At 45.2% G+C, this 14551-nt stretch overlaps 1 protein-coding gene across 3 annotated transcripts in view; it reads left to right on the forward strand.

Moving 5' to 3' along the window:
- LOC118391103 (protein phosphatase 1E-like) overlaps positions 1-12781 on the forward strand; it is a 56565-nt gene extending 43784 nt beyond the window's left edge. For 2 of the 3 annotated variants that reach the window (XM_035782128.2, XM_052457831.1), the window contains exons 2-7: positions 3177-3298; positions 5803-6002; positions 7963-8151; positions 8356-8499; positions 8737-8830; positions 11731-12781. In XM_035782128.2, coding sequence (XP_035638021.1) covers positions 3177-3298; positions 5803-6002; positions 7963-8151; positions 8356-8499; positions 8737-8830; positions 11731-12656 — 1675 coding nt within the window. In that variant the 3' untranslated portion in view covers positions 12657-12781. Of the gene's footprint in view, positions 1-3176; positions 3299-5516; positions 5608-5802; positions 6003-7962; positions 8152-8355; positions 8500-8736; positions 8831-11730 lie in introns of those variants that run through there. The other variant, XM_052457832.1, reaches the window with a different exon arrangement.
- Positions 12782-14551: the final 1770 nt, after the last annotated feature.

Raw genomic sequence — 14551 nt, forward strand, 5'->3', positions numbered from 1 at the left:
CACTTAAAAACTGGATTTTTCCACTGGGTCTCTGAGCCAAGTTGCTCTGGGGACTAGCCCCAATGTGACTTCTGCAGTATAGAAATCACAATGGGGCTAGTTCAAGGGCCTCATTAATATTTTGATTGCAATACAAGATTTCACTGAAATAGTTTGGCATTGCCTTTGAATCAATCCAGGTGCTTCACCCTTGTTAGCCGCCAAGAAAGGGCTACTGTACGGATCTGTATCTCCCATGGCAGCTACAGTTGATAGAATTTGAACAACAACACAAAAGCTCGGCCAGGCTCATGTGCGAGCACTAGATTTCGTAATATGACAGTGCCCAGCGCTCGGTAGAGTGCCTATAGAGCTCGCCAGCTTGTAATCCTAAAAAATGGAAATGAGTTACCTCTAGTTTGTTCAGCCATTCCTATTGGGAAAGAATAAGGTTTTGGGATAAATGCCGAAAATACATTCTGAGGTTAACACAGGCTAAGGAGATCTAATACATCTTGTTCTGTAAAATAATGTCAGACAGTTAATATGATGGCTGCTGTTTTACGGGCTCCTGACCAATTCTGCTATTTTGTGAGTTTTTTTTACGCTGATCTTAACATTTTTGTACATAATATTTCCACCATCAATTTCTATGACCGAAAACAGCCTCTGGACATCAGAACAGCGATCACTAACCTCGATTTGGATGAAGATTTCTACATCAACGAGTCAGCAGCTGTGGATGTACTGCTCATTTCGAACCAGGCCCTAATCCCCAGGACTATAAAGAGGAAAAGACGGCGCAAGTGAGACAAACAAGCCGGTTACCTGAATGTACAATCACTCGAGAACAAACTAGATGAGCTCTGTTTGAGACTATATGTTTCTCTGAGTCGTGGTTGAACAATGAAATGGATACTATACATCACTGGTTTTTCTATGCATTGTCAGGACCAAACAGCAGCCTCGGGTAAGGTTAAGGGGGGAGGTGTGTGTCTCTTTGTTACTGACATCTCTAATGTTAAGGAAGTCTCAAGGTTTTGCTCACCTGAGTTAGAATACCTCATGATAAACTACAGACCATACTATTTACCAAAAGAGAGTTTTCATCTATATTTCTCGTAGCTGTCTATATATCACTACAAACCGATGCTGGCACTAAAACCGCACTCAACGAGCTGCATAGGGCCATAAGCAAACAAGAAAATGCACATACAGAGGCGGAACTTTTACACACACAAAAATGCATTCAAAGCTCTCCCTCGCCCTCCATTTGGCAAATCTGGCCATAACTCTATTCTCCTGATTCCTACTTACAAGCAAAAACTCAAACAGGAAGTACCAGCGGACTGTTCTGGACTGTTCCGCTAGCACAGACTGGAATATGTTCCGGTATTAATCTGATAACATTGAGGAGTTTACCGCATCAGTCAACCACTTCATTAATAAATGCATCAACAATGATGTCCCTGCAGTGACGGCACGTACATAACCCAACAAGAAGCGATGGATTACATGCAAAATAATTCACACTGAGCTAAAAGATAGAGGCCGCGGGAGCGGGACACTAATCCGGACACTTAGAAGAAATCCTGCTACGACCTCTGACGAGCCATCAAACAGTCAAAACATCAATACAGAACTAAAATCGAATCCTACTACGCCGGCTCTGAAGCTTGTCGGATGTGGCAGGGCTCGCAAACTATCACAGATTATAAAGAGAAACCCAGCCACGAGCTGCCCAGTGACGTGAGATTTCCAGTTGGGCTAAATTCCTTATACGCTCGCTTCGAGGCAAGCAACGCTGAACCATGTATGAGAGCACCAGGAGTTCCGGATGACTATGTGATCTTGCTCTCCGTAGCCAATGTGAGTAAGACCTTTAAACAAGTTAACATTCACAAGGAGACAAATTACCAGGACGCATACTCAAAGCATGTGCTGGCCAGCTGGCAAGTGTCTTCACTGACATTTTCAACTTCTCCCTGACCTACATGTTTCAAGCAGACCACCATAGTCCGTGTGCCCAGGTGTGCTCAAGAACGCCAAGGTAACCTGTCTAAATGACTATCGCCTCGGAGCACTCACATCTGTAGCCATGAAATGCTTTAAAAGGCTGGTCATGGCTCACATCAACACCATCATCCCACACACTCCGGACCCACTCTAATTCGCATACCGCCTCCAACAGATCCACAGATGACGCAATCTCTATTGCACTCCACACTGCCCTCTCCAACCTGCGTTAGAATGCTGGTCTTTGACTATAGCTCAGCGTTCAACACCATAGTACCATGGTAGAGTTAGTGCCTGCAAAAAGACTCCAATACAATTGCCATATATAATACAATTGCCACATTACGGTGCCAGGGAACAAGGGCGTGTCCATTTACTGTGAATGTTTTCCTACTTCCGGCAGCGTTCCTCAGAACTTGCATGCCAATTGATCTAGCGGCGCCATCTCTAACTTGATGCTAGATAGCTAGCTATCCGGTGCCGAGAACCTAAAATGTAAGGAGGGAAACAACTGTGTTCGATCAGGAAGTAGGTCAAGTGGGCAGGGCATCATAGGTGAATACGCAACTAAAAGATCCTAAATAGAGTGGTGGCAGAACAATGCTCAGGATCCCCCGCCAGTGTAAGGAAACTCCTCCATTGGATCCCAAAGGTTGGTCGTGTCACTCATCCCGTTGGGGAGTTGCAGCAATGAGACAAAATCGTAATCACGAAATTGGGGAGAAAAAGGGGGTAAAAAATTACAACCCAGAAGCGATTGGAACGTAGAAAATTAACAGGCCTGTCTCATGCCAAAGGACAGACAGACAGACTTCTACTCTGGGATTGGTTAAAGCTGCTCGATTGAGGGAATTACTTCAGTGGAATGAATTGATGGTAGGCCTAATGGTTGAAGTGAGAGCTGGTCATTGAGGACTGTAAATCTATAGGCTGGTCTCTTTGGAGTATGATAACTCAAGTAAGGTTGATGGGGATGTTACAGCTACAACCTAGCACACACTCTCTCTCCATCATTCTCTCTCAATCTCTACGCTATATGATTGTTAGATCTGGTTGCTACAGTATAATCGTCCTATACCTCCTTCCATCTATTCCTCCGAGGCTTTTATCTTACTTCCTCCCTGGTGTTGAATGGATGTTTTAACCCCTTTCATTTTCTTTTTTCTCTCTCTCTACTACAGTAACTGCCCCTTCTCCCTGGCGGCTGCCCTGGCGCGGGCTACGGCAGACAGTGTTCTGCAGAGTGACCTCTCCATCTACCACATCCAGAAGACCGTCGAGGATGGAGTAGACCCTTTCCCCCGTGAGTCCCCTGTCAGCCTGCGCATGACATGCAAAATCAGGTCATGTACTGACCTAGCTAGGCTACTGAAAGGACAGAGGTATTTCTTATTCAATATATTGACTCAAAGCCTTAATCATTTCAGGTGTTGTTTTATTCAACACCGTGGACAAATGAGAAAATCACCAACTTTAACACAAACACATTGTATTTGTGGCACAGCTGCTACAATCTCTTAGCGAATAATTAGCATTAAAACAGTTGCGCTTCCTGGCTCACTTGTTTTATACCACAGCTTGATGTCAACCGCTGTCACTTAGAATTCCCTTTACTTTGTTAGTTACAAAACAAAGCACTCTGTGGAGCGGGCGAGAGCAGAGGTCTCTTAGAATAGAAGGGAACAGCAATGAATAACCCTGCGACAGTCCTTTAAGATCTCTGTGTTCTTATCAGAGAGAGAGAGAGGGAGGAGGAGAGAGTGAGGCAAAAAGAGAACGCAGGGGAAAGATCATTTTGGCTATGGTGATTTGCGTGACGGGGTTGCTGTCTTGGGACGGAGGGTGGGTTGGTGAATGTCAGGTGGGCGGTAAGAGTGGGTAAGAACAGAGGATAGCAGACAGCCTGGCCATCTAGGCCCAGGGCAGAGGAGACACACGAACACACCCACACACCCACACACACAGAGCTCCCACTGCTCACTGACAGGGCTCTGAGATGGAATGGGAGGTTAAATTTAACTACAGAGCCTGGGGAGTTAGGGAGAGGAGGAGGAGGAGAGGAATGGAGAGGAATAGAGAGAAGGGGAAGAAAGGAGAGTGAGGAGGATTGGAGAGTGGAAAGACTAAGTCCTTAGTTCCACTAGGTGGAGCAGAGAATTCATTCAAAATGACCTCGTCCAGATATTCATTACAGAAGCTATGGAGTCTTTAAAAGATACTGCGAGATTTTGGTTGTTTTTCTACTTGCGCTGAGTCAAATGAACTCATATAAACTATCAACTTCCTCATTCTGTCCCGCTGTCGCATCTGGCCACTGTGTTGACTTGAGAGGTTGCGCGCAGCCTGTCATCCGTGTGCCCACAGTGGATGAATGAAATGCGTACATCAGAGAAAATAGTAAAGTAAAAATGCATTTAAAACAACTATAATCTAAATATTATCGTTTCAAACGAACTTGTAAAAAATGCATAGAGGACCAAGTGCTAACCACCAAGCTTTGTAATAGTTAGGTCTATTTCCCTGTTTTTGAGAGGAGAATGCAGAGACATAAAAATGGTATCCATGAGTTCTCTAGGTAAGTAGAAAAACGACTTAACTCTTGGAATCTCACAGTATTTATAGGATTATAGGTATCTATAGTAAAACATAGGACTCTATAGTAAGCATCAGAGCTTCTTAAGACGAGTTACAACCGCTACTATTCTGTATATTACGAATGAACAATTGGTGAGCCCTTTGCAACAAACAGTAAGCCCACAAGTTTTCTTCCGAATGTCAGTCACCCAGTTAATCCCCCCTAACAACAACCAAGGTAACTTAGGAAACAGAGTACTTAGAGAGATTTATCGATATTTCAATTTCATCAAAATATAATCAAACACTTTAACATTGTCTCCTGAGTCCCTCTCTGTTGCTCGACCCACTGTGACAGAGAAGAATAAGGCTAAGGGCTTGATTCAATCCGTAGTCCTGAAGAGCTGCGCTACAGCACGATATAAGTTTAAAGGCAATGTTCCCACATTAACGGACACTCCATTCACGGTAAACGCTGCCTGTGTCGGCTCATTTGGAAATGACCTTTAACTTTCGAGCCCTAAGTGAGTTAACTTCCTCGAAATTCCGTCAGTGAGCTCACACCGATGCTGTTTAAAACCCCAAAGCCATTTCTATTCACCTATGAACACATTTTTGAAACATACAGAAATAACAAACATCCAAATTGAAGCTCAAATGATTGATGCGTTCTGTTCTAATGGGAGTACTGTAGGTACACAGACTATGATAACCAACCAAAACATGTTTATGTCACTTATGACAGGAGAGATTATACAGTTGCATTTAAACAATTCAATGTCAATAAATATGCAATATCAATGCAAAATGTCAATATCAATGCAAGAATATTTATTGCAACCAAAAATGTATCATCAGAAACGTTGACAGTAATCCAATAAACCCTGTTGTTGACTTACCTGAGTGCCTTTGGGTTCAAGTGTGACAGAGCTCTAGTATGGAATACAGGTGTCCCAGACTACCAGGTTAATTGGGACTGATTGCAAACAAATGTGTGTGTGTGCCTGCGTATGTGTGATTACGTGTGTATGGTTTCATGTGAGTCTACATGTGTGTATTTTAATGTGAACTAACGTGAATATACATCTGGAGGCTGTAAATGATGTGCAATATTTTCACATGTGCACTTATGCATGGATACATGCGTGTATAATATATATGTGTGCTAGCCTGAGGTCTAATCACATGCCATTTATGTGCGTGCATGTGCGGTTTGTGTGTGTTCTCTTTTAGAGATTGAGTCGGTGGCCTTTGCCCGGCTCATCTTCAATAAGTTGTGTGAAACATGCTGCCTGTGGCTGAAAGACTTCCCTTACCGCCGCCGCCCTCAGCCCTACTACGAGACCTCCATCCACGCCATCAAAAACATGCGCCGCAAGATGGAGGACAAACACATCGTCATTCCCGACTTCAACACCCTCTTCAACATACAGGTAAGCATGTACAGAGTAATCCTTAACCACAGGTCTAGGATCAGTTCAACATACAGGTAAGCATGAACAGAGTAATCCTTAACCACAGGTCTAGGATCAGTTCAACATACAGGTACGGGTGACTCCAGCATGTCGCTAGGTTGATGAAGAGAGCAGCCTTCAACCACAGATCTAGGATCAGATGACCCTCCAGTTCTTACCGTAACCATTAAAGGGATATGGACTCTTTACATTCAATTACAATTGATTGCCGTTTCTGGTAAAGCATAGGAGGAAAGGGTGGGAAAAGAGGGCTCGAACACTACTGTAGCCCTGCCCTATGGCTTCTCCCTAGTGGGCTAGGCTTGGGTGATATACCTTATACCGGGGTATTTAGACATAACGACGCTATGATTTTCAATATCATTACAAAAAAGATATATAGATAGAAGTAATGTGGGCTGCGGGGGGTGCGTGCTACGCCACTGCTTATAATATCACTTTTTTAAAGAAATAGCGCCCCTGGTGTTTTACATTCGGCGCCCCCCTGGTGTTTTACATTCGGTAATACCATATATCCCAGTGTGGTACAGAAACGGTATGAAATATGGATACTGCTCAACCCTATAGTGGCCTTTAAAGTGCTTACTCTAAAAGGGCTCTCTAGAAACCCCAAGACACATGGTGGATGGCATCCTGATCGACCACAAAATCAATACCTTGTTCTTGGCCACACTCAAAATATATCCTCCTATCAAAGACTCCAGGATGTCTGTCATTGTTTGAATGTTTCTTAGCAACATTTGGCCTAACACTTGATGCAAGAACAGTAAAACACAGTATCACCATCAATTCAGGAAGTAAACTGAAATTCCAATTCTAAATTGAGGAGTTTCAGTTTACATCCTGAATTGCCTGAATTGAAATGGAATTGACCCCAACCCTGTCGAGGCACTCTTCAAAATCGCTGTCGACTGGCTAAAAAGAGCATTTTATTATTCTGTGTATATCAGCTAATGAAGAGACCCCCCTCACTGAGTAGGCTAACCCAGCTGGGAAGCTATCGACTCACTTCACTATGGGGGGAGATCAATAAAACTCCCCTATACGAGTTATTCCCATTACAACCCCAATAAGAACAGTAAATGATAGCACAGTAGGTAGCCGCTGGTGAATGAAATGCTTCTAATAGCATTATTGGCTACAGCACTCTAACGTGCCCCCTCGGGCATGAAGGAAATGATTTCAATGAAGTTGAACAACACACCCTCACACACACACACACACACACACACACACACACACACACACACACACACACACACACACACACACACACACACACACACACACACACACACACACACACACACACACACACACATAAACACACACACACACACACACACAGAGAGAGGCAAACAGACAGATAGAACTGGAGCTAGAAACATTTCGCTGCACCTGTGATAACTGCAAAATATGTATACGCGACCAATCAAATGTGATTTGATTTGACAGAGACACACCAGCCAGATAATAGCATGTTATCTGAGCCACACTGAGTCAATCAGTCATTGAAGTCCTATCCTTATTAGTTTTCCAGTCATCCCCAACGATTATGGCCCCTCCCCTTACGTCCACTCTGAGCCAACTGGCATCATGGAAAACACACAACGTCACGAGAGTGACACGCAACGAACTATGCTGTAGAAGCAACTGTAATTTAGAAAACATTACTATGATGAGTTCAATTTCTTTATGGAAGCTTGTTGTAAAAATGATTGAGACAGATGAATGCTTTGCATTGCTTCATACTCTTGATGAGAGTCTATACATGAATTAATATCATGTTAGAACAGGTGATGACTCCAATGAAGTGCAGAAATAAGAGTGCTTCCTGAAAGTATTGAAGCTCTAAGACATTGCAGGCTCATCCTCTTGTCATACTGTTTTGACCTTTGACCTGTGTGTGTGTTTTCAGGACCAGGAGGAGCAGGCCTTCTTCGCCGTGTTCGATGGCCATGGGGGCGTGGACGCCGCCATCTACGCCGCCAACCACCTTCACGTCAATATGGTGCACCAGGAGTGCTTCAGCCAAGATCCGGGGGAGGCCCTGTGTCGCGCCTTCAGAGTCACCGATGAACGCTTCATCCGTAAAGCTAAGATGGAGGTAAGGGCTGAAATTGGTATAGTATGGACATTTTCATTCAAATCAAATGGGGTGTGGTCAAAAACGGATTGAAATCAAATGGAAAGACCCAGTAGACACGTTACCGGACATTCATAAATGTTTATGTCTAAATGTGTGTGTGTGCTTCCACCCGTATGTATGTATATGTGTGTGTGTCTGTCTGTGCGTGTCTGTGTGTTACAGAACCTGCGCTGCGGCACCACGGGGGTGGTGACCTTTCTAAGGGGACGGACCCTGTATGTGGCCTGGCTAGGGGACTCTCAGGTCATGCTGGTCAAGAAAGGCCAGGCCGTGGAACTGATGAAACCTCACAAGCCTGACCGAGAGGTCACATGCACGCACACGCACACACACACACACACACACACACACACACACACACACACACACACACACACACACACACACACACACACACACACACACACACACACACACACACACTCACTTAATCACTGTTCACTTCACACACACAGTGGTTAACATCACTTGAGCATAGATGTCTGTCTCATATACAACCACATATCATTGTACATAATACTATCTTTCTTTCTCCCTCTGCAGGATGAGAAGCAGCGTATTGAGGCTCTGGGAGGCTGTGTCATCTGGTTCGGCACGTGGAGGGTTAATGGCAGCCTGTCCGTATCCAGAGCCATAGGTGCAAACAATCACTCTATGCCTTGTATTTATACAATTACCGTATGAAGTACAAGAGGTCGGAGTGTGTCGAGCAGAGAGTGTGTGTGTGTCGTGTGTGTGTGTGCAACTCACCACTCAGCAGGAGGCCCATAATCAGTCTAAACTATCTTGGTGATTGAGTGCCACAGCCAAGGATCAGCTGCCACTGTGCTGAGTGGGAGACAAATAGCAACCCAGAGGTGGGGGTTGAGGGTTTCCTGTAACTTTATGCATACACAAGTGTATGTAACTTTAGGTTAGGTGACCAGTCTGATTTTCCAGCAGGTATTTAAAATCCTAATGGGATTAGATGGAATAATCTCACAGCTCCAATAATACATCATCACAATCACAACAATACTGTTGTTCTCTTGAAAACAAATGGCCTTTACATTGGAATCCACTGTAAAGACTTCCTTAGAATCCAACTGTACTCATTTACATACACAATAGGGTTGGGGTCAATTTGAATTGAAGTCTATTCAAGAAGTGATTCGATTTTATTTCCCCCAAAAAATGGAAATAACTGACCTCAATTCTAATTGACCCCCAGCCTTGATGCACAAGGTAACTTGAGGCTAGCTTCTAGTCTTATTTCCTGATAGTTATTTTAGTGGTGGCTAGTGAGAAAGCCCTACTGTGACCTGCTGTTCCCTAATCCTAAAGCTCCACTAATCTGATATCAAAACAACCGCTTCCTCGACAGCAAATGGCTGCTACATAACAACGGTTTAATACCTGCTGCATGAAGGAGAGGAGAGAAGACAGATATTGCAACACTGATATTCATATGTATATATAAATACATTAGTCACAAAGGACCGAAAATTACGCTTTTCTTACGCAGCCTTTCATATGCACTTCTCAGCAGTTTCAAACGTACTTTATGAAGGTGCGTAACGGGCTTTGCAGGTGTTGTTCCCTGAATAAATGTAATTCAACCGCAGAACTTTTCTCGTGGAGTTTTCATTCAATAGGGTTTTCGGTACATTTATCTGAAGCCATCCCTTTAAATACGGTGTACCTTTTATTTTGTCGACAGACTAGAATACATCAAGAGAACGGGTTAAGGAAGTAAGGATCAATCAAATAAAGCCATCTAAATATATGCAGATTTGTCTCCGTTTTAGCACCACCTGGTGTTAGGGTAGCCTATAATTAAGCCATTCAAGAGTTCCTATCCCTGCAAGTTAAAGGCTGTACAATTAAAATTCGACATAATGGCACAGTATTTCATAAACTTTAATGTGGGAATGTTATGCTTCAGTTTGCTGCCATATGACTGGTTTCACATTTGTCTCCAGGTGAAATAAAACAAGTATCATTTATATTTACAATTCCCTTCTCCAAACGGATTACTCATTTACCTAGCTCTTATCAATAGCGGGTATCAAGTTGTAAATTACAGTGCATGGAGAATTATGTTATTTCTATCATAAAAAATTAAGTGGATGCTTTTTCCACTTGGAAACTGCAGATTCACTCAACTTTATTCATGGTTTCCTCTCGCATAAAGGTGGTGGAATTATGAAGGATTTAAGTCAAGGTCAGAATAAGGCGTATCTGTAGACACACCTCTGCCACACATTAATTTCTTAGATTTCCACCCGGAACGAATAGCAGGTGAATAGCGGAGTACTGAACAGCACGTTTAGGCGCTCTTAACTCGGTTTGGAGTACTGAACAACACATTTAGGCGCTCTTAACTCGGTTTGGAGTACTGAACAACACCTTTAGGCGCTCTTAACTCGGTTTGGAGTACTGAACAACACGTTTAGGCGCTCTTGACTCGGTTTGGAGTACTGAACAACACATTTAGGCGCTCTTGACTCGGTTTGGAGTACTGAACAACACGTTTAGGCGCTCTTGACTCGGTTTGGAGTACTGAACAACACGTTTAGGCGCTCTTAACTCGGTTTGGAGTACTGAACAACACGTTTAGGCGCTCTTGACTCGGTTTGGAGTACTGAACAACACGTTTAGGCGCTCTTGACTCGGTTTGGAGTACTGAACAACACATTTAGGCGCTATTAACTCGGTTTGGAGTACTGAACAACACGTTTAGGCACTCTTAACTCGGTTTGGAGTACTGAACAACACGTTTAGATGCTCTTAACTCGGTTTGGAGTACTGAACAACACGTTTAGGCGCTCTTAACTCGGTTTGGAGTACTGAACAACACGTTTAGGCGCTCTTGACTCGGTTTGGAGTACTGAACAACACGTTTAGGCGCTCTTGACTCGGTTTGGAGTACTGAACAACACGTTTAGGCGCTCTTGACTCGGTTTGGAGTACTGAACAACACGTTTAGGCGCTCTTAACTCGGTTTGGAGTACTGAACAACACGTTTAGGCGCTCTTGACTCGGTTTGGAGTACTGAACAACACGTTTAGGCGCTCTTGACTCGGTTTGGAGTACTGAACAACACATTTAGGCGCTCTTAACTCGGTTTGGAGTACTGAACAACACGTTTAGGCACTCTTAACTCGGTTTGGAGTACTGAACAACACGTTTAGGCGCTCTTGACTCTGTTTGGAGTACTGAACAACACGTTTAGGCGCTCTTGACTCGGTTTGGAGTACTGAACAACACGTTTAGGTGATAAGGTGGCAAGTAGAAGATGTATCATTTATTATTACATTTTAAATGAACATTTATTCTTTGTTTTTCTCAACCATGATTTCAAAACAGATGCATAGCCTTGTGGACTTGACAGATAAAGCAGCACTGAATATCACATTAAGTTGTTGTCAGCTCTTTGAGGTTTTAACAGGTTCCTGTTTTTATAAAAAGTGCTTCAATGAGAAACATTTGACAATATATAGAATACATGATTTGTTTTCTTTGTTTCTTATCTCTCTTTATCTTGGTGATTGACAGGTGACAATGAGCACAAGCCCTACATCTCTGGCGTTGCTGACCAACACATCGTCCCATTGGATGGCACGGAGGACTACCTGATCCTGGCCTGCGACGGCTTCTACGACACAGTCAGCCCCGAAGAGGCGGTGCGTGTGGTCAGCGACCACCTGACGGAGAACAGCGGCGACAGCACCATGGTGGCCCACAAGCTGGTGGCCTCGGCCCGTGACGCCGGCTCTAGCGACAACATCTCAGTCATTGTGGTCTTCCTCAGAGACCTCCGCGCGCCCCCGCCAGGAGAGGAGGATGAAGAGGGGGAGGAGGGAAAGGATGAGGAAGTGGCGGAGGTGGAGGAAGAAGGTCAAGGGGAGATGGGCTGCCAGGACGGGAGCACCACGGACGTTGGGGGGAAGGGTCATTGTTTCCTGCAGCAGTGCTCGGCTCCAGCCGACCTGGGCTATGAAGACCGCACAGACTCGTTGACAGACAGAACCAGCCTAGGCCTGCTGGGGCCCATGCTGGGAGAGGATGGTCGAATCAGGCTCCCCCCTGCCTGCTCACACCCTACCCCCTCCTTAGCCCTCACCCAGAATCTCATGCCTACCGAGGGCCATGGGGCGGCCTGGTTGCCCTGCCTAGAGGAGGGGCTCCAGGGCTCCAGGCACAAGTCCCAGCCTAAACCCTGTGTCCCCGCCTGCCAGGAACCCAGCTCAGACGGACAATGGCCCCTGGCGGCCTCCCTGTTTGGCCACGCGGGGAGGCGCACCCGGAGGATGGAGTGCGTGAGCCCCAGGTGGGGGTGGGTGTCCCGGCGTTGGGGCCGTGCCCCCAGGGAGCTCCCTGGCCTGCTGCACTCCACCTGTAGTGTGCCCTACCCCCAGCGCTGCCCCGAGAGGAGGCCCGGGGTGGCCCTTCCCCACCTGCCCCACGGCAGCAGAATCTGATGATGTGACCTAATCTTCACTAGCTCCTCGATCTCCTGCCCCTTCCTCTATCTGACTACAGTCATTATTTCATTCATCCATCCATCATGAGTTCCCCATCCAGGACACTGGCTCCACACCCATACCCTCACAGACCCATTCAGGAGGCAATCTACCTACCCCTCCCCATACCCACACAGCCCCATTCAGGAGGCAATTTACCTACCCCTCCCCATACCCACACAGCCCCATTCAGGAGGCAATCTACCTACCCCTCCCCATACCCACACAGCCCCATTCAGGAGGCAATTTACCTACCCCTCCCCATACCCACACAGCCCCATTCAGGAGGCAATCTACCTACCCCTCCCCGTACCCTCACAGCCCCATTCAGGAGACAATCTACCTACCCCTCCCCATACCCACACAGCCCCATTCAGGAGGCAATCTACCTACCCCTCCCCATACCCACACAGCCCCATTCAGGAGACAATCTACCTACCCCTCCCCATACCCACACAGCCCCATTCAGGAGACAATCTACCTACCCCTCCCCATACCCACACAGCCCCATTCAGGAGGCAATAACAATTCCTGCTCCTGGCCCGTATTGCAAACACACACTGTACTGTACTTTCCGATTCATAATGGCAAAACACATTATCCGCCCACTCTATCTTCATAGATGGGAGTACTTAATACAGGATTATAAGTAGTGGTCACTTACCTGAATAAACCCAACATATATAGACTGATATGTATTCCAGATGGGAGTACAATAGAGGATAATGGCATGTAGAAGGGATATTATTAAGAAATTATATTCTATTTATAATTTTGGGGATGACGTCATCCAAGAGCAGACAGTCAGTCCTTGCCATGCCTGTCAAATTGAGGTAACGTTTACATAAAACTAAACACGAGATGTGTTCTCATTGACAAGAAATCATTCCCAACAGACTGGGTGTGAATAAGTTGCCAGACTTACTTGGCCAAGATAGTTCAGACGACTCAGCAGAACATGTGCCTTCCCTAAACAAGAAAAAGTTTATGGGAATTTTGAGCCTCAGTCAACAAAACCCTTTCTAAGCTTCCCATTACAATATGGACCCATGTGTTTCATATCGCTTACAGGGGCTACTTAACCAACGACTGACTATCCTGGTTTTTAAGTTCACTAACAACATTAGAGCATAAGAATGATGAATGTCAAAGACTTCATCTCTGGTTTGACAAATATAGTAAATGAATCTTAATCTCACCATCCTTTCAAATGTGAATGTTTATTTTATATTGAAACTCCATAGAAGATGCTATATACTGTAGCAATGACTAGGTTCTGTAAAATGTGCCTCCATTCTCCTGGCCCAGGCAACCGTTGTTTAATATATATCAAAGACAGTTCAGTCTTGCTGTTGGAAAAACTCCCAATCTTTTCACCTTTAAGAAAACAGGAATTGTTTGTGCCATTCCTGACATTTTTAACTCTTACTAACACATTGTGCCATTTCCATACTTACCCCCCCCTTCCCTCCCCAATCCCACTGAGTTCCCAGGAGCAGGAGACAAGGACACAGGGTATGAGAGGCCAAATCCCCTCACTGACCCACAGGCACACAGAGAAATACCCCCAGCCAGTCAGTCAGTTCCCAGTCACTGTCATTGCTTACTGCTACCCTGAAACACCTAGCCGTTGGTCGCCTGGTGGCCTCCCCACTGAAGAACATGGTAGTCATTTACAGAAGGCCATTTGGACAGTGTCATCGTGAAAGATCCCCAGAAAGTAGAATGTATTCCAGTTGTCGAATGTACATGGAGCTCTCCCGGGACCTTCATAGATGGGCCAGTAGGACTGAGACAGTAATGGGGTTTTTGGACTGTGGATGTAAGACAACCGTGTCTTGATGCGGTACACC

Source organism: Oncorhynchus keta, chromosome 12 (assembly GCF_023373465.1).
Source record: "Oncorhynchus keta strain PuntledgeMale-10-30-2019 chromosome 12, Oket_V2, whole genome shotgun sequence".
Classification (NCBI taxonomy): Eukaryota; Metazoa; Chordata; class Actinopteri; order Salmoniformes; family Salmonidae; genus Oncorhynchus; species Oncorhynchus keta.